Source organism: Arvicanthis niloticus, chromosome 6 (assembly GCF_011762505.2).
Source record: "Arvicanthis niloticus isolate mArvNil1 chromosome 6, mArvNil1.pat.X, whole genome shotgun sequence".
In the NCBI taxonomy this organism is placed as follows: domain Eukaryota; kingdom Metazoa; phylum Chordata; class Mammalia; order Rodentia; family Muridae; genus Arvicanthis; species Arvicanthis niloticus.
This window is the reverse complement of record NC_047663.1, coordinates 12,985,382-13,010,568: the sequence shown is the minus strand read 5'-3', so window position 1 is coordinate 13,010,568 and position 25,187 is coordinate 12,985,382. Positions and strand designations below refer to the sequence as shown.

At 46.2% G+C, this 25,187-nt stretch overlaps 1 protein-coding gene across 7 annotated transcripts in view; it reads left to right on the top strand.

Moving 5' to 3' along the window:
• Nucleotides 1–25,187, top strand: part of Arsg (arylsulfatase G) — a 133,764-nt gene that overhangs the window by 34,321 nt on the left and 74,256 nt on the right. For 2 of the 7 annotated variants that reach the window (XM_034505659.2, XM_076935553.1), the window contains 2 exons: nucleotides 12,203–12,254; nucleotides 16,444–17,343. In XM_034505659.2, the coding sequence (XP_034361550.1) occupies nucleotides 17,126–17,343 (218 nt within the window). In that variant the 5' untranslated portion in view covers nucleotides 12,203–12,254; nucleotides 16,444–17,125. Of the gene's footprint in view, nucleotides 1–10,690; nucleotides 12,071–12,202; nucleotides 12,255–15,173; nucleotides 15,410–16,443; nucleotides 17,344–25,187 lie in introns of those variants that run through there. The other 5 variants (XM_076935551.1, XM_076935555.1, XM_076935554.1 and 2 more) reach the window with 4 other exon arrangements.

Genomic DNA, 25,187 nt, shown 5'->3' with positions numbered 1-25,187 from the left:
CTCCTCCGTCATGCTTGGCTTGTCCTGGTCTGATTTGATCCCATCAGTAGCCCTGTGCAAAGGATAGGCATGATTCCCATTTTAGAGATGAGGCAGATTGAGGTGAAAGCAATGGTCACATGACATTTGTAGATGCCCCCAGGCCTGGCTTGCAACTAGTGATCCAAAGTTGACTTGGGCTACTGGTGTTCGGATAAGGAGAGGGTTGGAATCCAGCCTTGCTGGCCACAGGCTGATAACTTTCAATAGTGCTGGTTAGAGATGGGCCTCACCTTTTTCCCTTGAAGCCTAGTGATCCAGGGAAAAAAATGAAAACCCCTGTTTTTCTCACTTCTTCGGGACTGCATTGCCATGCTAATCAAAGCCCCCAGACAGAACTAACTTTGTTTAGTCCTAAATAAGAACAAAGAGACCTTTGCAGTTCAGAGTACAGGACCAGAAAAATCAAGAAATTCGGCTAAGGGCCTGGCTGTGCGGTTGTCCTCTTCAGTAGGTCAGTGGGAGTCTGCCACGCAGGCAGAGCCCCCTCTGGCTCTTCTCTGCAGCAGGCAAGGCAATAAGTTTGTTGTGAGAGTCCCTCAGCATCTTTTGGGGGGGGGGGGCTTTGGGGGAACAGCTTCTTCAGAGCTGCACCAGGCTCCCTTTTTTTTTTCCTAGCCCTCTTGCTTAGGGTCATTTGCATGAGAACAGATTCCTTTGTGCAAAGTTGGCCTGCCTGTTCCCTGTCCACACTTATAGTCTTTGGGTTGGGTTGCTAGGCAGATATGACCCCGGCTTGCAAATAAGCTCATCGCTTTTACCAGCCTGTGAGAACTTCATCTTGGGAAGCAGACTAAAAGGAGTCTCAGAGGGAGGGTCCTGCAAGCCTGCTTTGGGCTGCTGAATCTTCAGGATCTGCTCAGAAGAGGAGAGTTTGTGAGAGGCTATGAGGAAAGGCTTCAGCCCCTCAGGGCTCCACTTCCCCTTTTCCTGTCTCCCACCTACAGGTCGCCTACCTAAGGGCTTCTGTTCTGCTTGAGTGGCTTAGATCCTATTATAGTTAATTCTTGCTTTTAAAAAAACGCTAATATCCGTCTCTCTAGTTGACAGAGAAGCTCACATCTGTGTCATCTAGGACTCTTCAGTGAACTGAAGGATCCAGGTAGAGGGGCCGTGTGTTTATCTTGTGGTCTTGACTCCCACTTGATGGGCTGTAGAAAGGAGAGAGAAGAAACTGCTCTGACGAACCGTGGCTATTTGGAGAGGAACGGCTACTGATGGTGTTACCGAACTTGGGGGTCACAGTCTGTACCCCCAAAAAGCCAAGAACAGCCACCTGTCCAATTAAAGGAAGCCAATTAAAGCAGCTGAATTAATAGGAACAGGAGAAAGGGGCAATTTATTCAATACAGTCATGTTGGAAATTGGAAAAAAGAGATCTAGTGAGCTCCTATGCTGACTTTAAGTCAATCTGCAGAGTCCTGAAGTGAGAGTGAAGCTTAAACAAAGGGCCAGAGACATCCTAGAAACTCCTGTTAAGGTGTGATCTTGCCCACCATCGCCCAGCATTGTCTGAACTTCATCCCCACACTGTAAGATGGTCTGACAAGTTGTTACATCTGGGGGACAAGCTCCCTCCTTCTGGGTGGTGCCTTTTCCGTCACCCAGCATGAGGTTCTGGGGAGGGGCATCTCCTGGTTTGGGTGGTGGTAGTGGTATCCATTGTTTCAATAGTCTGATAGTCAGACAGAGAGACACAAGTGTCTTTTTTGGGTGTCTCTTTTACTGGGTTAGTTGTAACGGACAAAGACAGGACAGTATTCCCCACAGTATCCCAGGCTCAAGGAATGAAAGTTTATAAGGGCTTGCTGCTGTGCTGGTCTCCCAAGGAGCTTCCTTTCAGAAAGTGTCACACTCAGTGGCTCCTGGGGAGTTGAGTGTAATGGAGCTTTGTGGCGTGTAGAACCAGCAGGGAGGATCTTGGGAAGATGGTGTGTGTGTGTGTGTGTGTGTGTGTGTGTGTGTGTGTGTGTGTGTGTAGGGAGTGTGAGCCAAAGGAGAGCTGCACGGAATGACAGGAAGGCAGGAGTGGGTGAGAGCATGCTGTATTTGGGGACAGTGAGGTCACTCAGAGCAGTGGAGGCCACTGGGGATGTTCATCACACCCGGTTATCATCCGGTGCCCTATTGATGACTTGCCCATGGCTGTGTCTCATTAACTCTGGAGCAACTTGGATTTCAACACCATTCCTCTTCTCTTCCAGCCTCCTCAGTCTTCCTAGCTTACGGCTCCTGTAGTGTGTCATCCCCTCGGTGCTTAAAAAAAAAAAAAGAAAAAAAAGAAAAAAAGAAAAAAAAAACCAGCCACACGAAAGGGAACATAGCCTTGGGCCTGCTGCAAACGTCCTAAAAAACAAACCCAAATTGTCAGAACAAAGTGTTAATCACATTGCACTTACGAATGAATCCATGTGACCGTCAGCTTTATAATGCCACTTTGGGTCATGATAGCTGATCTGAGATGTCAGAAAACTGTGTATTGAAACACTGACCTTTGCCCCAGTGAAGTCTCATTCCCCCCCTGGACAAACACCCAGGTGGCTCAACCTGCTGTGCTCCTCCCGGCTTAAGGAAATGAAAGCCTGTTCTTCTACTATCTTTACCTCAAAGAGAGTCCCTGGCTTCCTCTGTCTTGTCTAAACAGACGCTCATGGGTCCCCTGGAAGACAGATAGTCTTAGCCTGGTTTTTTTTTTTTTTTTTGTTTGTTTTTTTAACTCTTTAGGAGCAAGACAGCTGTTTGCTTCCTGGTACAGCTAGCATGTGATTCTAGGACTGTCCCCTGGAGAAGAGGCCAGGAGAGGCCCTACCTAGTTGGAACCCTGCTGTGGTCTGTGAAGAGTTCCATCCTTAGGTGGGCTTGGGAGAGGTGACCAGATGCTCTGATGAATGCTATTTTTTTTCCCACAAAAACCATGGCTGGGGTGTGCTCCATTCTCCGAATTATTTACATTTTAAAACAATTTGTTTATTTTTATGTTATGTGCATTGATGTTTTGCCTGCATGTGTGTCTGTGTGAGGGTATCAGGTCCCCTGGAACTCGTGCTAGAGACAGTTGTGATCCATCATATGGGTGCTGGGAATTGATCCCCGGTCCTCTGGAAGAGCAGTCAGTGTTCTTAACCGCTGAGCCATCTCTCTAGCCTTTCTGGATTATTTATTATCTAGTTCAGATGACAGGAAATAATGTCTTGCTGAAGACATAGGCTTTTTTTCTTTTTCTTTGGAGTGTGAGTGGTGCGTGTATGTGTCTGTGTGTGTCTGTGTGTGTGTACACATATGTACATACACATCAGAGGCCAGGCATCTTCGATTTGCTCTCCACCTTACTTTTTTTGAGATCTGGTCTCTTGTTAAACCAGAAGCTCGTCTTTTCAGCTAGGCTGAGTTGCCAGCATCCCCGGGGATTCCTCTTGTCTCCATCTCCCGGTTGCCCCGGGATTACACCACACACATACCGCCTTCCTGAGCTTTTATGTCTGTGCTGGGATCTGAACTCAGGGTCTCATTCTTGTGCAGCAGTCACCTTACCGAGTTTACCATCGCTTGAGTCCCTGACTTTCTTTTTCTTTCTTCCTTTGGAGCTGGGGATGGAACTAAAGGCCTGGCACGGGTTCAGCAAACACTCAACCACCAAATCACACCTCCAGCCCTCTAAGACAGCTTTTCAACCTGTAGCTTTTTTGTTTTTGTTTTTTTTTTTTTTTTTTTTGTTTTGTTTGTTTGTTTGTTTTTTTGTTTTTTTTTTTTTTTTACAAGTGACTATCTGGAAGGAGAAGTTAAAAAGGGTCATCTGAGGTTAGGAGAAAGTGAGATGATGAAGCTGGGTTTTCAGGGCAGGGCTGATCAGGCTGGGGCTTCATTGTTTGGTTTTGAATGCCCTCATTCAGCAAATACTGATTGAGCACTCTCTGGGCAAGGTACTGGGGTTGGGCAGTGCCTGAAACATACTTAAGTTCCTGCCATTGCTGAATTGCTAGCGTGCTCAGACAAGTGTCTGGGATGAGTCGTACAGCTCCGACATTCAGCTAGCACCAGCCAAAGGGAAATGCCCCTTCCACCTCCCGCCCGCCCGCCAGTCATTTAGACATCATAGCTCTAGTGCCCCAAACCAGATTTGCTGGAAGAGAGAGCTTGTACCACCAATGTCAGCTGTCAACCGGCTCTGCCCAGCAGAGGGACCTAGCTCACGGTTAGCAGAGACAGCACAGTGATGGGATCCTGTGACAAGGAGCTGTAGTTTGAGAGCTGGAAAGTGTAAACCAGAACGGCCTTTCGCTCTCCTTTCTGCATTGTTCAGGCCCCAGGTGTTTGTGACTTCTCCCTTTGCTGGGAGACCACCACCAGAACGTGCTGACACACGGGGCTCCAGTAAAGACGCACAAGACAATAGCTGCAGGAAGTCTGGATTTCACCACCTGAGCTTCGAGTGCTTTTATTCAATAGCGATTTCAGTAAGGCGCTGGGCTTTCATCACCCTCTTTTCTGGTACCATTTTAATGCTCAAAGCAATGGAGAGACAGACGCACAAGAGCTGGCCTTTCCGAGTACAGCTTGGGTTGTTTTGTTCTCCTATGTTGTTGGAGTTGAAGGACATCAACTGTGGCTTTGTTTCCAGGCAAGTGAGAAACCAGAGACACAGAGATTCTGTGACATAGCCAATGTCACCCAGCTAGCAGGTGATTATGCTGAACTCAATCTAGAAACACCCTACATGGGGCATAAGATATAGCTTAGTGGCAGAGATCTTATCTAGCATGCAAAAGGCCCAGGGTTTGATCTCTAGCACCCCAGGAAAGAGAAGGGAGCTGGGGAGATGGCTCAGTGGTTAGGGACTTAGCATTCATGCTTGAGAACAGGTTCAGATTCCTATCAGCCATGTAAACACCGAGTGTACATGGCAGGCTTTCAGGAGCCCCCGAGAGCCCTTCCCTGGCTTGTATGTGGCTACCTTGCGGCTACATTGGTTCTCCCCATTAATCCTGTCAGGCCGCCTCCATCCTGGTGACATCACTTGCTCTCATTACCTTCCCTAGGTACCACTGTCTCATGGGGAGTTACAGCCTTGTCATCCCAGGTTCAGGAGTCTGCCGAGAACAAACTTGAATCAGATTCCACTCCTACACCCTCTATCCAACTGCAGAGGAGGAGAGAGCTGACGAAACATTTTATGTAATGATACCATAGGGCATACAAGTTAGCTAAACCCAAGTTGGGAAAATGTATGGAGCAAACAAGTCCAGTTTTTAAAATGTATATTGCAGGCACAAAGAGAGGGGAGCATTCAAATGAGGGAGAACAGGAACTGAATGCATTGCACGTTAGGGAGACCTCGTCTAGATCTGGCTTGTAATAAAGAGTTGTGTTATGCTTGTGAGAGCTGCGTGTGGCAGTATGAACCTGCTATCCCAGTGCTTGCTGGGATGGGCTTTCAGTGGTGACTGGTTTATGGGGATAACAACTTCATCAATGAACTCCAGGCCAGCCTATCTCAAAACAAAAAGCAAACCAAAACCAGGTATCTGGGAGACAGCTCAGTGGGTGAGGTGCTTGCTGTCCAGGTGTGAGCCCATTGCCTATCACCCCACAAAAAAAGCCAGCTGAGGGGGTTGAGCTTGCTGTCCAGCCAGCCTAGCCTGAAAGATGGACAACTAACTCCTGAGAAATAATACTCAAGGTGGAGTCCTGTACACATACACACACACACACACACACACACACACACACACACACGCATGAACACACAGATGATCAAACTAAAAATTTTTAAAATAAAATTAACAAAACAAACACACAAAATGAATATTTGTTGGCTTTGGGCCAGTAACAAACAATTATTAATCTATAAAATGCCATGTTAATGAAATTGTAGCTATTTAAAATTTTCATCTTTTAGAGCACTGTATAGGAATATTTGTGGTTGAAGCCAATATTGCTGTGACAAAATGCTTGCAGAAAGCAATGTAAGGGAGCTCCATTTTGGCTCTCGTTTCAGAGGTTTCGGCAATGGTCATTGCTTTGGGTCTGTGGAAGGGCAGAGCATCAGGCTAGAAAGTACAACCAGGTAGCAGAGAGACAGGAAGCAACTGGGGATAAGATATATATTGACCTTCCTTGAATTAGGTCTTACTTTCTTTTTTCTTTCTTTTTTTTTCTTTGTTTTCTGATCAAGGCTCAAGATTTAATATTCAGCTCTTGTATATATAGGGAAAGCCCCACTTAACCCATCCTTTGTTTCAGCTGGATTATGTCGAAAGTCAAAGTCAGTGGGCAGTCTACTAAGTTCCTGTAAGAAGTTGCACGTGCAGCCAGGGCAGATAACTCCACCTAGGTTCTATTGCAGTAAGGTCAAATTCTTTCTGGCCTGCTCAAGGCTGGGAAAGGGCACAGTTCACCCTTTTAAATTTTTTTAAAGATGAGCAGTACCAGTAGCTGGATGGGAGTGGGGTGGTGGTGGTGGTGGTGGTAGTGGTGGTGGTGCACAAGATTTACTTGTTTTTCATCATCTTGTCTAGGCTACAATGGCCAGCGGACTATATTAGATCTGGCTTAGGTTGGTGTCTATATTGCTCCTTATTACCCGTCATGGAGAACATACATAGCACTATTGATGTATGCCTCTGTCTTAGGTCTATAGAAGCTCAAGAACACTCTTACCCATCTCTGACTACAAGCCTTCTATGGCACACTGTTTTCCATACAGACCAAAGCCACATTCAGACCAAAGGACCCGTGAGCATGAATTCAATGCATTTCTTCATAGCGAGGTTAACTGCCATGGTGAATAGCTGAGCTTGCTGAAAGCGATCCTGTATGAAGGCAACTGATCTGTTTAAGATACAAGGTCCAAGAGTTAAAAGCAACAAGATTATAATTAATGGTCCAAGCAGTGTAGAAATTAAAGTTGTAAGTAGGAATGTTCCAGGTATCTAATCCCACTGTTAATTGGCAGGGATCAAACACAAAGTCTAGCCACCAGGTATATGGGGGGTAGCTTTGAGTATTGATAAAAAACAACAACAACAACAACAACAACAAAAAAAAACCAAAAAAAAAAAAAAAAAAAAAAAACCCAAAACACTTGCTCTCCAGTAAGAGTGTAGACTACACTCCAGGTTAACTCAGTTGGCTGATGGGAATTCATCATTAGTATCATAATCATTAGGCTCAGGATCCATGCCCACTTGACGAACCAATCTTTCAGGCAGCCATTGAGCTCCATTATCTTTTTGTGAAAAAAACACAGAACCTCAGCTCAAATTAAAACAGGGTCAAGACCATTTCATGTATTAGTTAGGGTGTGTCTCCATTTAACCATGGCATATGAGCTGGAAGTGACTGGATGCCAATGGTGATCCTCTGCAGACTGACCTTTAGCATCAGTTTGCAAAAAATTGAAAACAAATAAGACAAAAGCAAGGTGTGCTTTCAGTGACCTTGGAGGGTATAACTCCCCCTCTTTTGTTTTTAAAAGCCAGTTTTTCAGAGTGGGATGCACACGTTCAACAATTCCTTGTCCTGTTGGGTTATAAGGAATTCCAGTTTTATGTTCAATGCCAAATTCCTTACAAAATGATGTAAAGTTGTTTTCAGTATCTGTCTTGATGACTTTAGGTAATCCCATAGCATTAAAGGCTTGTAAACAATGATCAATTACATTTCTAGAAACTTTTCCCACATGTAGAGAAGCAAAAAGGAATCCTGAACAAGTGTCAATACAGACATGTATATATTTCAGTTTTCCAAATTCTGCATAATGAGTTACATCCATATGCCAAATATGATTGTTCATAAGGCCTCTTGGATTAACCCCTAAATGAGGGACTGGAGATAATGTAAAATAGGGCATTGTTTTACAATCATTCTAGCCTACTCCTTAGTGATCTCATGTCAGAGCCTTAAATGTGACTGGAGAGATGAAATTTATTATGATCACGTTTAGCCAATGCAACAGGATTCAAAATTAAGGCTTCTTCTATTAAAGCTCTGTCAATGCAATCATTGCCTGCAGCTAAAGGTCCATCCAGGAAGATCAGAATGAGCACATATATGCCCAATATAAAAGGAATTTTTTTTCTCTAGATAAAGGCCACTGATCAACCCACACTGGAACCTTATTAAGCCACTGAATTTTATCAGCATGGGATGCACGCAAGATAGTGGCCATTACAGAAAATACCCCAAGCCTCTAGTGGTTTTAATTTTAATTTCTCCCCCATAATCATTATCTATAACTCCTGGCCCATGAGTTGCAGGTTGTGAGTGCCTTGGAGTCTGAGGCAGGCCCCTCCTCCCCAAGGAACAAGCAAGGCAATAAAAAAAAAAAAGTCTTGTGATCACTATTTCTAAGGGCTTATCAGGATGACCAGAATATCTGATCCTACTTCCCTGTCCTAGCCCAAGGTCATATTCATGCCTGAAGCTTATTTCTTTGTTCTAGCCTAATATTTAGATTCCCTGTTTTAGCCTAAAATTAGATTCTTGCCTGAACTTACTTCCTTGTCATGGCCCAATGTCATATTCCTATCTGAGGGTCTCCAAAAACTCTACCAGCCGCTTTTAGCAGCCTATACACAAATTCCTGAAACAGTTTATCAGGGCTTTGTTTAATACCAGATAAATTCCCACAGAGATCCCCTTTGGTTGGTAATTGATTCCAAGCACGGTTGGCAGCCATTGAGTAGGTCTCACTTTCTAATGCCCATTTAGTTCTGAAGTCATTGGCTAGTTAATTGATTAATGACGTTGGTATCCCCATAAACCAGTCACTGAAAGCTCATTGTGGGTCTGGAAATATGGCTCAACAGTTAAGATCACTATTTTCCACACAAGACCTGAGTTTGGTTTCTCACATCCACACTGTAGCTCACACCCATCTGTAACTCCAGTTCTATGGAACCTGATGCTCTCTTTTGACCTTTGCAGGCTCCTGTACTTACATGATCTACATACATACACCCAGTCACACTCACACACATACATAAAATAAATAGATCTGAAAGCAGAAGCTGGAGAGATGGCTCAGCAGTTAACCAGCAGAGGTTCTGGGTTTAGTTCCCAGCTCCTGCACAGTGACTCACAGCTGCCTGTAACTCCTGTTCCAGGGTATCTGATGTCCAGTTTTGACCTCCACAGGGACCAGGTACACATGTGACAAACAGACATACATATAGGGGAAACATTCATACAATAAGAATAAAGATATAAGATTTAACAAAGAAAAGGAGCAGCAGCAATTAAACCTCTACCATAGGAGCCTCTGAGTGAGGATAGTTCTTATTCCAAAACGTAGCACATGGTTTCTGGGATTTACTTAAAAGGTACTCTAGAGTGAGTCTGGAGAGATGGGTCAGCGGATAAGAGTGCTGCTTCCTGCCCTTCAGAGGACCTGAGTTTGGTTCCCAATACCCAAGTCAAGAGGCTCACAGCTTCCCGTAACTCCAGCTCTAGAGGATTCAATGTCCTCTTCCAGTGTCTGAGAATACTTACATCTATATGCCATATACACATACAGAAATGCACACACACAAAGCCGGGCAGTGGTGGCGCACGCCTTTAATCCCAGCACTTGGGAGGCAGAGGCAGAGAGGCAGAGAGGCAGAGAGGCAGAGAGGCAGAGAGGCAGAGAGGCAGAGAGGCAGAGAGGCAGAGAGGCAGAGAGGCAGAGAGGCAGAGAGGCAGAGAGGCAGAGAGGCAGAGAGGCAGAGAGGCAGAGAGGCAGAGAGGCAGAGAGGCAGAGAGGCAGAGGATTTCTGAGTTTGAGGCCAGCCTGGTCTACAAAGTGAGTTCCAGGACAGCCAGGGCTATACAGAGAAACCCTGTCTCGAGAAAACAATAAATAAATAAATAAATAAATAAATAAATAATAAGAAATGCACACACACAACTAAAAAACAAACAGAAACAATCCTGTATGTTTCAAGAGGGGAGGGACAAAAAGGGACATGGAGGGGGCGATGTCTTGATCAGACTGGCTATGAATTGATACTTGTTGGGTTAAGTATTGATACATCCTGGATAAGTAGGTGTAAGTTTCTCAAGGTTGGTGTGTTTTGCCACACCCACAATGAAACATTTAGCAAATAATAAGCAAATACGGCTTATAAAAACATCTTTAAAATTAACCTCAGTGTCCTGGAGGTGGGGTTCAGGTATGTGGCCCCAAGCCCTTTCCCCTTGGTGGTTTGCTTTCTCCAGTTCGGGAGAGAGGTTTAAAGACAAGATGAGATGCAGAGGACCAGTTGCCCCCTCAGGTCTTTCATGCTTCAAGAACCAGATATAATTTCCAAAGGGCTCCTGGGCTTTTAGATGCATGGCGTGAAGCCACTTTGGCGCTCCCAGATTGGCTTCTGCCACATGGTTTCCGTCTGTGACAGTCACCACAGGTGGTCTTAGCCTAAACCTGGACAGGATGTCCTTTCCCTCCTGGTGATGACTTTCCTGGCAACAATGACTCCAGGAAAGGAAAAACAGGATTTGACTTGAGCTGCATAATGCATAAATAAATAAATTCATAAATAAAGGCCTTAGTGAATTAAGTGGAATTACTTTCAAAACCTCAGTGAAGATAGCCTTTTTTTTTTTTTTTTTTTTTTTTTTTTTTCCAAGACAGGGTTTCTCTGTGTAGCCCTGGCTGTCCTGGAACTCTCTCTGTAGATCAGACTGGCCTCGAACTCAGAGATCTGCCTGCCTCTGCCTCCAGAGTGCTGGGATCAAAGGTGTGCGCCACCACTGCATGGCTTCAGTGAAGGCATTTTATCAAAGATGTATCAGTTAATATTTTCCTTCCTGTGACAAAATACCAGGTGAAAGGAACCGAAGAAGAGGAGGAAGGGTTTGTTTGGCCTGCTAGAAGGCATAGTCAATCTTTTGAGAGTGACAGGACATTGTCATCTGTGTAGTTCAAGCTGGAGAACCACAAAAATTGAGTTAGAACCTCCCATCCCCACCAAGGAGAGAAGCAAAATTTAAGGAGTCACCACACTTAGGCTCTGTGAGTGCAGGATGTCCCCTGATCGTGGGCTGCCTCTGTCTCCTACACTCTAGGTGCCTCTACCTCCCTCAGCCTGCACACTCCTCACCCAGACAGTCCAGAATGTCTCAGCTTCTTCCCTTACTGATATCTCACAGATACATCTTTGTATTCTCAATGTAGCAGCCCCAGGGATTCTGTTATTGTCTCATCTCACCATCTCACCACGCCCTCTCACCACCCCCCTCTGCCTTCCCGTCTTCGTTGCTCTGACTTCACTATTCACTAGGGTCATCTCAGAAGAGGGCATCTCAGTGGAGAAAAGGGCTCCATCAGATTGGCCTGTAGGCAAGTCCATGAGGGCATTTTCTTGATTAATGACTGACATGTGAGGACCCGGCCAGTGGACAATGCTGTCTCTAGGCGGGCAGTCCTGGATGGTATAAGAAAGCAGGCTGAGCAAGCCATGGAGAGCAAACCTGCAAGCTTGCCTCCCTCCGTGGCCTCTGTTTCAGTTCCTTCCTCTAGGTGCCTGCCCTCACTTCCCTTGGTAGCGGACTGAGCTATAAGATGGAATAAACCCTTTCTTCCCTACGTTGCTTTTGGTCATGGCCTTTATCCCAGCAATAGGAAGCAAGCTTGTCTTCACAATTACCTCTTTGCGGCTTGCCACTTGCTCTAGATCTTGGTCTTTCCTGATCACTCTGCCCACGGCACCCTTGGTTTATTGCATACCCTTGTCTCCTAAGACTCTTCAACCGCCTTTTTTGGTGGGAGTACCCGGAACCCCTTTTTGACTGTGCACCTGCCCACCCCACACATCTGACACCTTTCTGCGGTGGTTTCTCCACAGCTCCTCTGTTTTACTTTCTCCATGTTCCCCTCCCCTAGAGCAAACCAAAATAGTGCATGGGTAGGGATTTGTGTCTGTTTCATTCACGGCTGCATGCACACTACCCAGGTTAAAGCGTTAGCACACATGTGGTGCGCCAATGATCCAGTGCCTGGGAGAACCACCCTTGACCTCATGTGGACAGCTGGTGCCCAAGGCCCCTCCTGGTAAGTCCCCATGTGACTCCTGGCCCCTTGCCAGCGTATAGGCCATGCCCTGAGTTGGCTGTCGTAACAAACAACAGGACTCTGCAATCAGACACTGACTTCTCCTTTCTCCTTTGTCTTTGTTGGCCTCAGTTCATCCGAAAGCTTCGTTTCTGGAAAACCAACAGAGCCCGGAGCCAGAAAGGTCTGTCCAACCTCCTTGTTGTTTCAGCTGTTTTCAAGGTTCTCTAGGAGGATGCTTGGCCACAGGGAGGGCTGTGGGAAGCCAGGGTCAGGTGATGGAGTGGACGTCCAGCCCGAGGTCACTCAGACACTGTTCAGCACATCTGCAGATTGCCTTAGAGCATGCATGCCTCTCGGCCGAGAGCCTGTTTGTGGGTCCTTTCTCTGTCTTCAGCCCATAGGCAAGCCTGGAAACTAAAGGGAAGCTAACCTTTAACACTCAGAGCAGTCTTGCCTCATAGCCAGGTTCAGGGGGTGGGGGAGGGGGAGGATGGAATAGCATCTGCTTAGCATGTGTGAGGGGCCTGTGTACAGCCTCCAGAATTCCAACCAACCAACCAACCAACCAAGTCCGGGGTAGAGAGAACAAGAGTTGTTGGGGAAGTTGACTGGCAGCTGAGGTATGGTCTGGTGTCTGGGGAAGTAGAGTTGATGATGCCTGCTCAGGTGGAGCAGGTGGCCTTTGTTTTGTGGCGTGTAGAGAGATAAGTGGCTCAGTACCTTCCACTGAAGTGGAAGGAAGCGTGGATGCTCAGTCTCTCAAAGACTCCTCCTCTGCTGGCACTGTCGGGAGAGCTCCGTGCCTGTGCCTGCCCTTCCCCCCCCCCCTTTTTTTTTCCTGTGGGCATATTTATGTGACGCATGTCTGTTCGTGGCTGCACGTGTATGTCAAGAACAGAGGTTAATCTCAGATGTCTTTCCTCAGGACACTTCCCACCTTGTTTTACGAGACATCCTCGTTCAAAACGAACAAGGTCTTTCAATGGCCTGGAACTTGATCATTTTGTTAGACTGGCTGGCCAGAAAGCCTCATGGGTCTGTGTGCTCGGAGGAGCAACCCCTCAGCACCACACTGGTCTTTTTTGTGGGTTCTGGATTTGAACTCACATCCTCACGCTTTCATAGCAAGTACTTTACCAACAGAACTATCTCAATCACTTTGGCCGTCTCTCTAGCCCCTCCTTCCTGAAAGAGATTCATTCATTAAAACTGAGTTGAGAAAATGACATCAGATCATGTCCCAGGGGAGTACAGGTGGTCCGTTTTCTTTAGGACAAAGACGTTTAGAATCTCAGTATGAATCTTTACTGAACCCTGTGGTTCAAGTCCATCCCTTGATCGACTAGTTTGTCTCTTCCCTTTGGTTAATGAAAGTAAGCAGATGAGCAGAAAGGGCTTAAATGTCTCCTTGGAGGTATGGATGTGAAGAATTCTGCAGTAGTCTGCTGGCTAAGTGAACTCATTTCTAGTCTATGAAAATTCACAGTGCGTTGTTAATGCCTCCTTTTGAAAATCCTCAAAAGAATGCCCTGCCATGGAACACCCCGAAAGAAAACAAATCTAGTTTGATTTCCACTTTAATCTTAGCTTCCTTCTTAAATGAGTTTCCCTCCCTGGAATTCTTGTAAGGTCAGGTCATCCAGAGATGGATTATTGACCAGAAATGAGGCCATACTAATGCCCTAAACCAAACAGCTTTAAGGAGAGAAGTCTCCCGTGGCTGCTGCTTATGGGTAAGAGCCAGTAGAAGGACGCTGGGAATTAACCGGCAGGTGAACAAGTATTTATTGAACACCTTCCTTATGCAAGAGTCTTCCAGAAAGGGAGACGTCTTTGGGATCTCAAGATCAGTGAATACCACTTGAGTACTCAAGTGTGGAGTAAGTCCTTTTGGGAAGTGGACTTACTTATGGGTGGAAGGGTTTGCGTCTCCAAACAGTTGTCTCGTGGGCCTCCAGATGGGACTTCCGTTCGTTTTGAATGAGGATGTCTCTGTCCATTCATTTGCTTTTTATTGAGAACTTCTAGAACTCCCATCTGCTGAAGCTAACAGTGGGGTTAGCTGGTCATAATGTCTGGCTATGGGGATAATGTATGGCTCAGTGGGTAAAGGAGCTTGCCACCAAGCCTAACAGGCTGAGTTTGATCCCTGGGACCCACTGGATGAAAGGAGAGACCTGACTCCTGCAAATTGCCCTCTAGCCCCCACATGTGAGGGCCATGGTCTGTGTGAAGGAACATAGGAACATAGGCTCAGAAACTTGTAACTATTCTTTCTTTTTGAGATAGGGATCTCACTTTGTAGTCCTGGCTGGCCTGGAATTTGCTACAGAGACCACCCTGGCCCCAAAGTCATTAGAGATCTACCTGCATCTGCCTCCCAAGTGCTTGGCTTCAAAGAAACACACCGATATGTCTGGCTCACAAAGAGACATAATTTGAAAAAAAAAATCATTTTTTTTTTTTTAAAAAAGAAATAGCATGTGAAAGAACTCTAGCCTGTAGTAATTTTATACATTACAGATTGGTTCTTTGATTATCTTCCGTGGGTGGAAGGCCATTGTTTGCTCTAGGATTTCAACACTGCCTCACCTTGCAGGTTTAGAGCCTTTAAGTAAACAAGGAGTGACTTGACTGTATTCTCAGCCCTGTTTGCCCCTTCCAGCTGGATATCTAACCTCATGTCTCAGAACTTAATCTGACATCCTTCACTTTCAGGTTTGCCCACCGGAACTGAGTCATCTCCAGTTAGGCCGCGCAGTTTCCTTTTGCTTCTAGGCCTGGAGTGATATTTTTATTTCCCAACATTTTACTATTCCAAGAGCGAACCGAGGACAAAGGGTGTAGCTCTCACCTTGGAGCTTGCTCAAGTGCATATCTCAAAGCCAGGTGTGACGCTCACACCTGCAGTCCCAGAGGGAGAGAAGCAGGAGGAGGAGGAGGAGGAGGATCAGGAATTCAAGGTCGTCCTGTGCTGTATATTGAGTTTGGGCCACATGAGATCCCGTCTTGAAAAATCAGTCCGACAAACAGAAAATGGTCCCAGCCTTCCCACTGAATTTGTTGCTTTGTTTGTTTGTTTGTTTGTTTGTTTTTTAAGAGTGGGCCTCTGGTTGGTCTTCAACTGCCTATGTAGTAGAGGATGACCTTGAACTTCAGATCTTTCTGCCCCGCTCCTACCTGCAGAGTGCTGGGATGCTGGATACACTTCACCATGTACAGTTTATGGCATGCTGAGGACTGAACCCAGGGCTTTGTGAGTGTGCCAGCTAAGCAAACACTCTACAGTCAGCTCTATCCCCAGCTCTGAATCTGCTAGTTCATATGCACGGTCAGGTATGAGAATCACTGGCTAAGTGGTGTTTGACAGCAGTGCCTTGTGTGTCTTGTGCATGCTAAATTACAATGAGCTACACCTTCCAGCCCTAGATTTTCTTACTAAAAATGTCATGATGAGGATGTACAGAGACATGTTTCTATTTACTCTTTGGGACTTTGGGGGCAGCATTTAATTATGAAAATTACAAACACAGAAAAATAGAAATCATTCTACGGAGGTGACTTATTATAAATTTTGTTTTCACAAGTCTCTCTCTCTCTCTCTCTCTCTCTCTCTCTCTCTCTCTCTCTCTGTCTTTTACCCAAATTAATTTCTCTAGGGGTGGCTGTTTGTTTGCTTTGAGATAGCATCTTATGTGTCCCCGGCTGGTCTCACAGTAGCTGGGGATTATTTTAAACTTCTGATCCTCCTGCCTCTGCATCACAAGTGCTGGGACGACAGCTAAACACTAACCACCTGGTTTATGAAGTGTTGGGGATCGAACCTCTGGCTTTGTGTAAGCTAGGCAAACCCTGTACGAACAGAGCTATAACCTCAGCTTCCTAGATTAACTCATGCCAAGAATTCCTTGTGGAAACATTTAGGTCATAACATGGTCATTCTAAACAACTGTGTCTTGATCATGGGACTTTAAAAAAAAAAAAACAAAAAAAAAAAAAAAAAAAAACTCTTTCTTTTAAAATTCTCAATGAGGCCAGGCAGTGGTGGCACACGCCTTTAATCCCAGCACTTGGAAGGCAGAGGCAGGCGGATTTCTGAGTTCGAGGCCAGCCTGGTCTACAGAGTGAGTTCCAGGACAGCCAGGGCTACAGAGAGAAACCCTGTCTCGAGTTTGACCATTTGTGGTAGTGGGGGTGGGGTGGTACCCAGGGAGGGGTTAGCAGACTGCGAGCCAGCTGGCCCAGGATACTGGGGCTCAGTTATCTTCATTTATAGCGTGTGTGAATCGCAAAGGAGTCATCTCTAATGTTACTGCCAACCCTGTTACTATAGGTCCATTGCAAATATTATTGCCATCCCTGTTTTCCAGGGGGAAGAAACTGTTGAGCCAGTTAAACACTCGAAGAAGAAGGAAAACATCTGTTGGCATGGAAAAGTGATTATTTTCCCAAGCTACCGAGTAAAACACAACAGTCCTGGCTGTTTCAACTCGGGTTTCTTGTCAGATTTTGTTCTTTCAGGAAACCTTACAGAAACCTCCACCATCTGGAACTCAGAAACTCATTTGGGAGCTGACTGTGGCTTCTAGAACATCCAGGTGTTCTGCAGATGTGAGAATGTATCCCGAGGTCACCAGATGAAGTCCTAAATAGATGCAAGGCAAGGCTTGTGTGGCGGCCTTAGCCACCCTGAGTGCAAAGGGTCACTTCTTTGCTAAGTGGCCAAGAGTGGTTATTGACACTGATGTCTGAATGTTGCACCCGGACAGTCATCTGATTAAGCTGAGATGAGAAGACATCTTGAGAAGGCCAACCCAACTTAGGGGTGACACATTCCTGATTCTCTTGGATTAGGATTCCATATGGGGACCTTGTTTCTGTAGCCCCTGTTATCCCCATAGCCATTACTAACTAACACCAGTGTGCTTTTGACAACCAGACTCCTTGGTGACTTCCTGCACTGAAGGTGAACAAAGAGAAAACTCTCTGAGAGATTCATAGTGGTGGTCGGTTATCACTTTACCGAGACAACGGGAGCCTTTGTGTCCTACCATGGGCTGGCTCTTCCTAAAGGTTGTGTTGGTTGGCATGTCTTTCTCTGGATTCCTCTACCCTCTTGTGGATTTCTCTATCAGTGGGAAAACAAGAGCCCTCAAACCAAACATGGTGATCATTTTGGCTGATGACATGGGATGGGGTGATCTGGGAGCAAACTGGGCAGAAACAAAGGATACCACCAATCTTGACAAGATGGCTTCCGAAGGAATGAGGTGAGTCTTGAGAATGGCGAGCAAAAAGCTCTTTGTCGTTCCAGTTTTTTGTTGGGGGTGCAGACAGTGTAAGTATTGTGTTTTTGTTGTTGTTGTCGTTGTCGTAAGATTTATTTGCTTTACTTTGTAAGTGTGTTTTGCCTGTGTGCATGTACGTGCACATCTGTTGGACCCCCGAAGAACCGGGGTCACAGTTGGTTATAAGCTAACAAATAGGTGCTGGGAATTGAACCCGGGTCCCCTTTAAGGGCAGCATGCACTCTTATCTGATGAGCCATATCTCCAGTCCTGATAAAGCACTTTAATAAGCAATTGATGAGTCTATGTCACTTTCACTACTTTATTGATTTGTTGTATTTGAAGCTGGTATAGCATCATATAGATATCTATCCATGTATATACTTACTTGCCTATCATCCCTCCGTATGTCCTGTTCATCCATCTGCCCATCGTCCATTCATCCTCCAATCAACCATCCATCCACGAATTCATCCCTTCATTTACCCATCATCCATTTGTCACCTCTCCATCTGCCGATCCATGTATCCGCCCACTCACCGATCTAGATCTAGCCATTCACTTGGTAGGATGTATGTATGTTAGGCATTGAGAATTTAGAGGTGGACAAGACAAAATTCTCTTCCCCCAAGTTACTCACTTTCCAAAAGGGAGACATTTTAAGAGGAAAGCAGACAGCCAAGTTATACATGTGCTCACACTGGGGTTTTTTTGTTTTTTTTTTTTTGTTTTTTTTTGTTTTGTTTTGTTTTGTTTTTTTTGAGTCCAGAGGTGAAGAATGCTCAAGAACATGGATGGCCTATGATGAGCTAACTGAGAGCCAGTGAGCACACACGTTTATTTGTGAACAGACTCAACTAGCTTTTAAGGCACGTACGTCTAAGGGATGACAAAAGGAAGCAAGTGTGTTCTGACAGCTATAGTGTTTAGACGGCGGCCATTGCAAAGTCTCATTCAAATCCCAGCTCCTTTGCTCACTTAGATGGAGAACAAGTGTCAGAGTTTGCAGACTCCTTTGAGTCTCCCAGACCTTCTTGTGGTCAGTGTTGGTCCAGCTGGATGCAGGGGCATGGCTGGCCAGCATGGATCCTGTCTGTGTTTTGTGAAATGCCTACATTTGGCTCAGTGGGAATGGCTCATGGTAGCTGCTAGGGACAGCCTGGGGAACATCTCCTCAGAGTTTCTGCCTCATACATTTCAGAACTGGGAGCTTTCCCCCATGAGATAAAGACCCTTGCATCTGACTTCACCTTCTCCAGCCATCATATTTGTTATCCCAGCCAAGGTGAACTTTCTGGATTATTCTGCTTCCAATCACTCAGAGGCATTTAAAACCCAAACCCCATAAAACACCTCACAAACTGTTTTTCTCCTCTGCCTCTCCATCTTGTGGCTGGCTTCAGCTGTCACCTGCCTAGGTGAGCCTCCCTTTAACTGACCTGTGTGGTGGGAACTTCCTGTGCTCTCTGTCCTCTTGTTCCAAGTTGCTGCTCACCACTCAAGTCTCAGTTCCCCATGTGTCAGGTGTGCCCTGCCCTTTGAGGCTTTACATGGTGAGTCTTTGCATAGCTGACCACATGGGTTGTGTTAAATGGCAGTGCCCCCTTCCCTAATTCACATCTATCACGTGTTACAGTTCTGAGGGGGAAAGGTTTCCGGGATAGAAGTGTTGCAGCTCTGAAAGGAAAGGTATCCTGGCAACCGGAAGTCAAAGAGTACCATAAAGTCCCACTGCACAACAAACCTCATACAAGATATATTGGGAAAGACACAAGAGAGTGAATGCCTCTGCTTAGGTAAGAAGGAGCAAGGAACTGAACTGGAGGCAGGCCTTACATAGGGTTTCTTGGGGGTGGAGTTTTGCAGTGGGAATTGGTGGGATTTCGAGTTCTGAGTTTGGGATGAGCCAGGGATTAGCTGGATTTTGAGCTCAGGGATTGGTGGGTTCCCAAGTTCAGCGACTGGTGGGTTTTCAAACCTGGAGGTGAGCTCCAACCTTTTATCCTACACCCAGAACCCCTGAGTCTTCATAACTGCAGCTAGTGAAGGATCTTGATGATTTGAACACAGTGGGTTTAGAGGTGGAAGCAACACAATGACTAGTGGGGGTGGGGGGAGGAGATTGCTTACATGGAGGTCAGAAGATTATGGAAGTTTCTGTACCTCACCCTCAATTTTGCTGTAACTATGAAGGAGCTCTAAGAAGATAAATCTTTTAAAGGAGGGGGGTGGGGGAAGCACTAACTCTTCTTCCTGAGGTCCTGAGTTCAATTCCCAGCAACCACATGATGGCTCACGACTATCTGTAATGGGATCAGACGCCCTCTTCCGATGTGGCTGATGACAGCTACAGTGTACTCATATACATGAAGTAAATAAATAAATATTTCAAAAGTTGGTAAAAAAAAAATGAATCATGGGGGAGAAGGGGACACTGTAGGAGCAGGGCACAGTGGGGGAGCAGGGCACAGTGGGGGAGCAGGGTACAGTGGGGGAGCAGGGTACAGTGGGGGAGCAGGGTACAGTGGTATAGGCCTGTGAGTTTAGCATGCAGGAGTCTTAGACAGATCAAGAGTTGAGTCTTAGGAAGATCAAGAGTTAAGGCTAGCCTGTGCTACATAGACTCCCATTACCGCCTCCAAACCTCAAACCCAATGAAAAAAGGAGGATACAGAAGCAGTAAATATAAGGACAGAGAAAGAGATCAGAGGAATATGTCTACCAAACATGACTGCTCTCAGCCACAGGAAGTTTGGAGAGAGACAGACAGAATAAATCCTCCCTTGGCTTCCAGAAGAAACCAACCCTGCTGAGACCTTCATTTAAAATCTCTGGCTTCCTGCACTGCGGCTTCAAGCTATGCAGTTGTAAGTTGTTGCATCAGCAACAGAAAGCACACACGCACACGCACACGCACACGCACACGCACACGCACACGCACACGCACACACAGGTCCTTCCTAGCTCTGGGCTTCAGAGAGAAAAGTAAGTTGTCTTCTCCCCACTCCTGGCACAAGCACAAGGCTTCCTGTATAACGAGCAATTAATATCTGCTCATCAATATATGGACTTTAGAGCCAGGCATCATGAGGTTCACCTGTTCTCTCAGCTCGCTAGAAGCTGAGTCAGGAAGACGGCAGGCCTAAGGCCATCTTACCTCAAAAACTATAGGGTATGTGGGAGCTAGCTGCAATAGTTTTTAAAATGTCATCTTTTTGTTATTGTTTGTTTTTGTTTCAAGACAGGATTTCTCTGTGTAACATCCCTGGCTGTCCTGGAACATGTTCTGTAGTCCAGGCTGGCCTTGAATTCACAGAGTTCTGTGTGCCTCTACCTCCCAAGTAATGAGATTAAAGACATGCACCACCGTGCTTGTTGTTCATCTTGAGTTTTATATGTTGAATTCCCCACCACCCTGGGGAGACAGTTTCTCCAGACAGCTCCCCCCACGTACCTGGCTTCTAAATTTTTAAGAGCTTCTACTTGAATAGTCCAGTGGGTTCTCCAAGAGACATCTGGATCATTATTTAAGCTGAGATCTGGGAGGCTCAGTCACCTCTTTTCCAAGCTGTTCCACTGATACCCTACTCTGGGCATCTGAGGCTGTGACGATGGTCAGGTGGGTGGTGCTCCATTGTGTGTGTTAACTAAGTGAAAGGCAGGCTTCCAGCTAAGCCATGGCTGAGGCAGGGCTCATTCCTTAAATGTTGTCTCCATTCTTAATTCTTTTATTTCTTGATTAAAAAAAATATATACGAGGCAGGCGCTTACACTAAGGCAGTGGTTCTCAACCTGTGAATCTCACCGCCCCCCCCCCACAGGGGTCACATATCCAGTATTTTGCATATCCTTTGTTTACATTGCAATTCATAACCGCGGCAAAATTACAGTTATGAAGTAACAACGAAATAGTCTTCTGGTTGGCGGCGGGGCGGGGGGGGGGGGTCACCGCAGAGTGGAGAACTGTATTAAAGGGTTGAAGCATTAGGAAGGTTGAGAAGCCCTGAGCTAAGGAAAGCATGTGAAGGTAAGAGGATGACTGGTCATCTCCATCCACCGTATTTATGCTAGGATTAGCTCAGGTAGTCAGGTTTGTCAGCAAGCACTTACCAAGCCCTCTGACTGGGACTGGCTTTTTGTTGTTTGTTTGTTTGTTTGGAGACAAGGTCTTTCCCTGCTTTGGAACTCACCAAATAGGCTTCCCTCGCTGACCAGGGATCCGCTCGCTTCCCTTAAGTGGTCACCTTCACACCTGACATTTTTCTTTTAAAAACGCTACAGATGCTAAAGCTTGACCTCAGGTCCTCCTGCTTGCAAGGCACACATCACGCTGACTGGGCCATTGCCGCAGCCCACCCACAGGTGTTTAATGGGAGAGAAAGAGAATGACCTCTTTCTGTGACTATGAGAGAGGTGCTCGTAGCCAGCCCAGCCCACACATCGCCCTTCCTGCTCGCCAGGCTGACTCTGGTGAAGCTGAAAGCCTGTTATGCGTACGCTTACTCGGGGGGCATCGATTAGCAAACGCTCACTTTTCACCTCTCTCTTACTTGGCTGCTCTCTTGCCCCCAGTTTAGTTCCCGGTCAAGTCAATGCAGCTAGCGGGGGTTTGGGGAGGTAGCTTAGCCAGGCGTCAGAGATCAATAGTCACTACTCAAAGGTCAGAGGCTCCCAGGGACTTGAGAAGTGTTTCTAAAAAGGGTCTCAGTGAGTAATGAATTGAGCTGTCAATTCAACCAAAGACCTAGGTAAATTTCTGTTCTCAGAATTGACCACATTTCCTGTCATCTCATCTCAACGATCTCCCTCCATTGCCCCTCTCCCTCTCACTCCTTGTCTTCTCCTGACATGAAGCCTTGGCAGCCCTGTGTGTGTGTGTGTGTGTGTGTGTGTTTACAGTGACCTAAAGGAGCGTGTCAACCAGGCTGAACTCTTGCTGTCTGGTACGCACCATGACTATGAACACCAGCGGGACATTCTGAGTGAGCCTGGTGGTAGGGAGAGAAAGCCTCCCACCTCCAACCATGTAACCCCTCCATAGGCTGACACACGTGCAGAGATGGAAGGCTCCTCACTGGGAGAAATTCTCATTTTCCTCTGACCATCACCATCAACTTCAAGACGTTTGTTGCAGCAGTTTCCGTTCTGTCTCCCTGTGAGCTCTCAGCGTTGCTGGACAGGCAGCCTTCCATCTTTGCTCTTGAGTAAATAGGTCAAACGGGCATAAAAGTCACGTCACAGGCACACATCAACCCGGACAAGAGGAAGATAACAAGAAGAACTGCATGCATGCTTTTCCCTTTTGGCTCTGTTTAATAGATGGAGCCACGGAGAGGCACAGTGACCTAGATGGTAATGAGTCTCTGACTGAAAAAGAGGAAAAAAGGAACTGAAATATTAACCAGTGGGGCCTTGATATCGGGCTGCTTAACCAAGCATGAGATCAAAGACTCCCATTCAAATGTCATGAGTTTCTCTTGAAGACTTAGGAGTGCAGCCATTTGACAGTAAATCTCCAAGAGTGATGAGACCAGTTCTCACCTTATAGATTTAGATTCCTAATGGTCAATAAAGATAAGAAAAAACCTTTTGAAATGCGGGATGGTGTGTACCCAGGACAGAAACCGCTGCCCATCCCCCCTCACTGGGGTGCTTTCAGGATGAGCCGGATGTAACTCCACTTGACAGTTTAGAGACTAGAGCTAGCACACCCTTGGTCCCAAGAGAAAGGAGGAAGAATCTGTGCTGGGCTTCTCGCCCTCTGCTCGGTAACCTTAGAGGGACACTGGGGCTCTAGGAAGACAAAGATGCTTTGGTAAAACAAACTAGGGAGGCGGAAGTCTGCCACAGCTACTTTCTGGTTGTGATTAAACACCTAACAAAAACTGCATGGAAAGATGAGTTTACCTCAGTTCACAGTTTGAGGGCATAGTCCACAGTGTCAGGGAGTCTGAGGCCGCCAGCCACGGGCAGGAAGCAGAGAGAGAAGAGTGCACTTGCTCAACTCCGTTCCTTTTTATTTCGTCTGGAACCCAGCCTATGGAATGGCGTCCCCTGCCCACATTTAAGATGGCTCTTCCCACCATCAGTTAACCTAATTTTAAAAATCCCTCACAGACAAGCCAAGGGTTCTGTTCCCACGGTGATGCTAACTCCTGCTAAGGTGAGAGTCAAGATGAATTGTCATAGGCCTTAAAGGCAAGTCTTAGCCACACAAAGGAGGGAAAAGGTACTTTGGGATCAGCAAATGGATAGAATATTCTAGAATACTTGGAATGGCTCAAAATGTTAGCAGGGAAGGCAAAGGAACATGTTGTGGGGTCCTTCCAGGACAGTGCCATCCAGGGTGCTGCTGATGGAGAACCATGTGAGGTTCAGGAGGCACTGACCTGTCCCAGCATGCCTTGTGATTGGGCATGCACATATATACTCACAGTGGGAATGTGAGAAAAGATTTGCCTAGGACTGGACTCATCTCCAGGAATCTTATTTGGAAACAACAAACAAACAAAACTAGACAGTGGGTTCATTCATGAATGGGGCAGGGGAAGAACAGTGAACTATAAGTCACCACCTTTACCTACTTTTTGCCTGTAGTGGACAGGAGGTCTGTGTATCGTTTATCCGAGTTGGTTGATATGAGGGCATCCGTGGGAAAGACTTGGTCGGAGGCCGAACCCAACCTTTAGTCTCTTTAACTCATCTCCCAACCCTGTCCCCTTGACACACAAAAGCCACAACGGATTATCTTAAGGACCTATTTTCTCCCCTCCCCCTCAGCCTTTAAATTATGAATGGAATGAAGGTAGTTTTTATTCTGGTCACATAGCAATTTAGACAGTTGCCACCGAGAGCCCTTCATGTCATCTATTTTAAATTCCTTGTAAGTGAAGGCTGGGCACGCTTGCAGTCTGCAGTGTGGTGTCTCTTAGTGGCCCTTTCCAGCAGTTTCTTTCCCTAATTCTAATACACATAATTTATGCAACGGCAAGTTGCTTGGCTACTGCCTAGCTGTGTCTTAATTTGTACTGATTTTCTTGTTAGCAGCCTGCTGTAATGTCTGGCCTCCTGTTTCCAGCTTTGCCTTACAATGTATTTGCAGACTTTAATGAGGACCCCTGTTGGTGAACTGGCCTGAGCCTGCCCAGATAGACTTGGGGAAGAACAACCAAGGCAAAAAAATAAAAAACTTCCCAAATAACAAGGCAGGGTTAATGTTTATTCATTAGTCCCCAGCAAATGGTCATGGTGGCCTTGGAGGGGTGATGGGAAGGTAACACGTGGGCCATGTCTTGAAGCTGTGTGTTTTAGGGAAGTGGAGAGATAGGTACCATCCAGGCTTTCCAAAGACCTCACCAAACCGCTTGAGTTTTCTCTTTTGAAGTCGTTTCTCATGTACCAGATATTGTTGGAGGAGGAACCTCAGTCCACCAAGGTGGTGCCTCTGGGGCCAGAGTTGCCATGTGAAGTCTCTCTGTCTAGAATTCACGATTTGTAAAGGAGCTCATGGCTATGTCTGCTGGGGATACACGTGTGCTGTGGTGGTTTACAAGAAGGTGACATTAATATGTCTTGGAGACATCATGCTCGGGACAGAAGTTACAGACAGGCAAGCTGGAATAACCATTAATCAAGGTATTTCCTTCCCGGCCTACTTTATCATGTCTGGCTGATTGATATAATAAATACGTACAGCGTGTGGCTTGGGCCACATTTCCCTCTGCGATGGAGCCTGAAAACACACATAACTTCTTTGATTGAGTGCTTCCTGGTGCACACACTGTTTTCTGTTCTCCCGCAGCAGCAGAGCTGTCCACCTTCTCAGT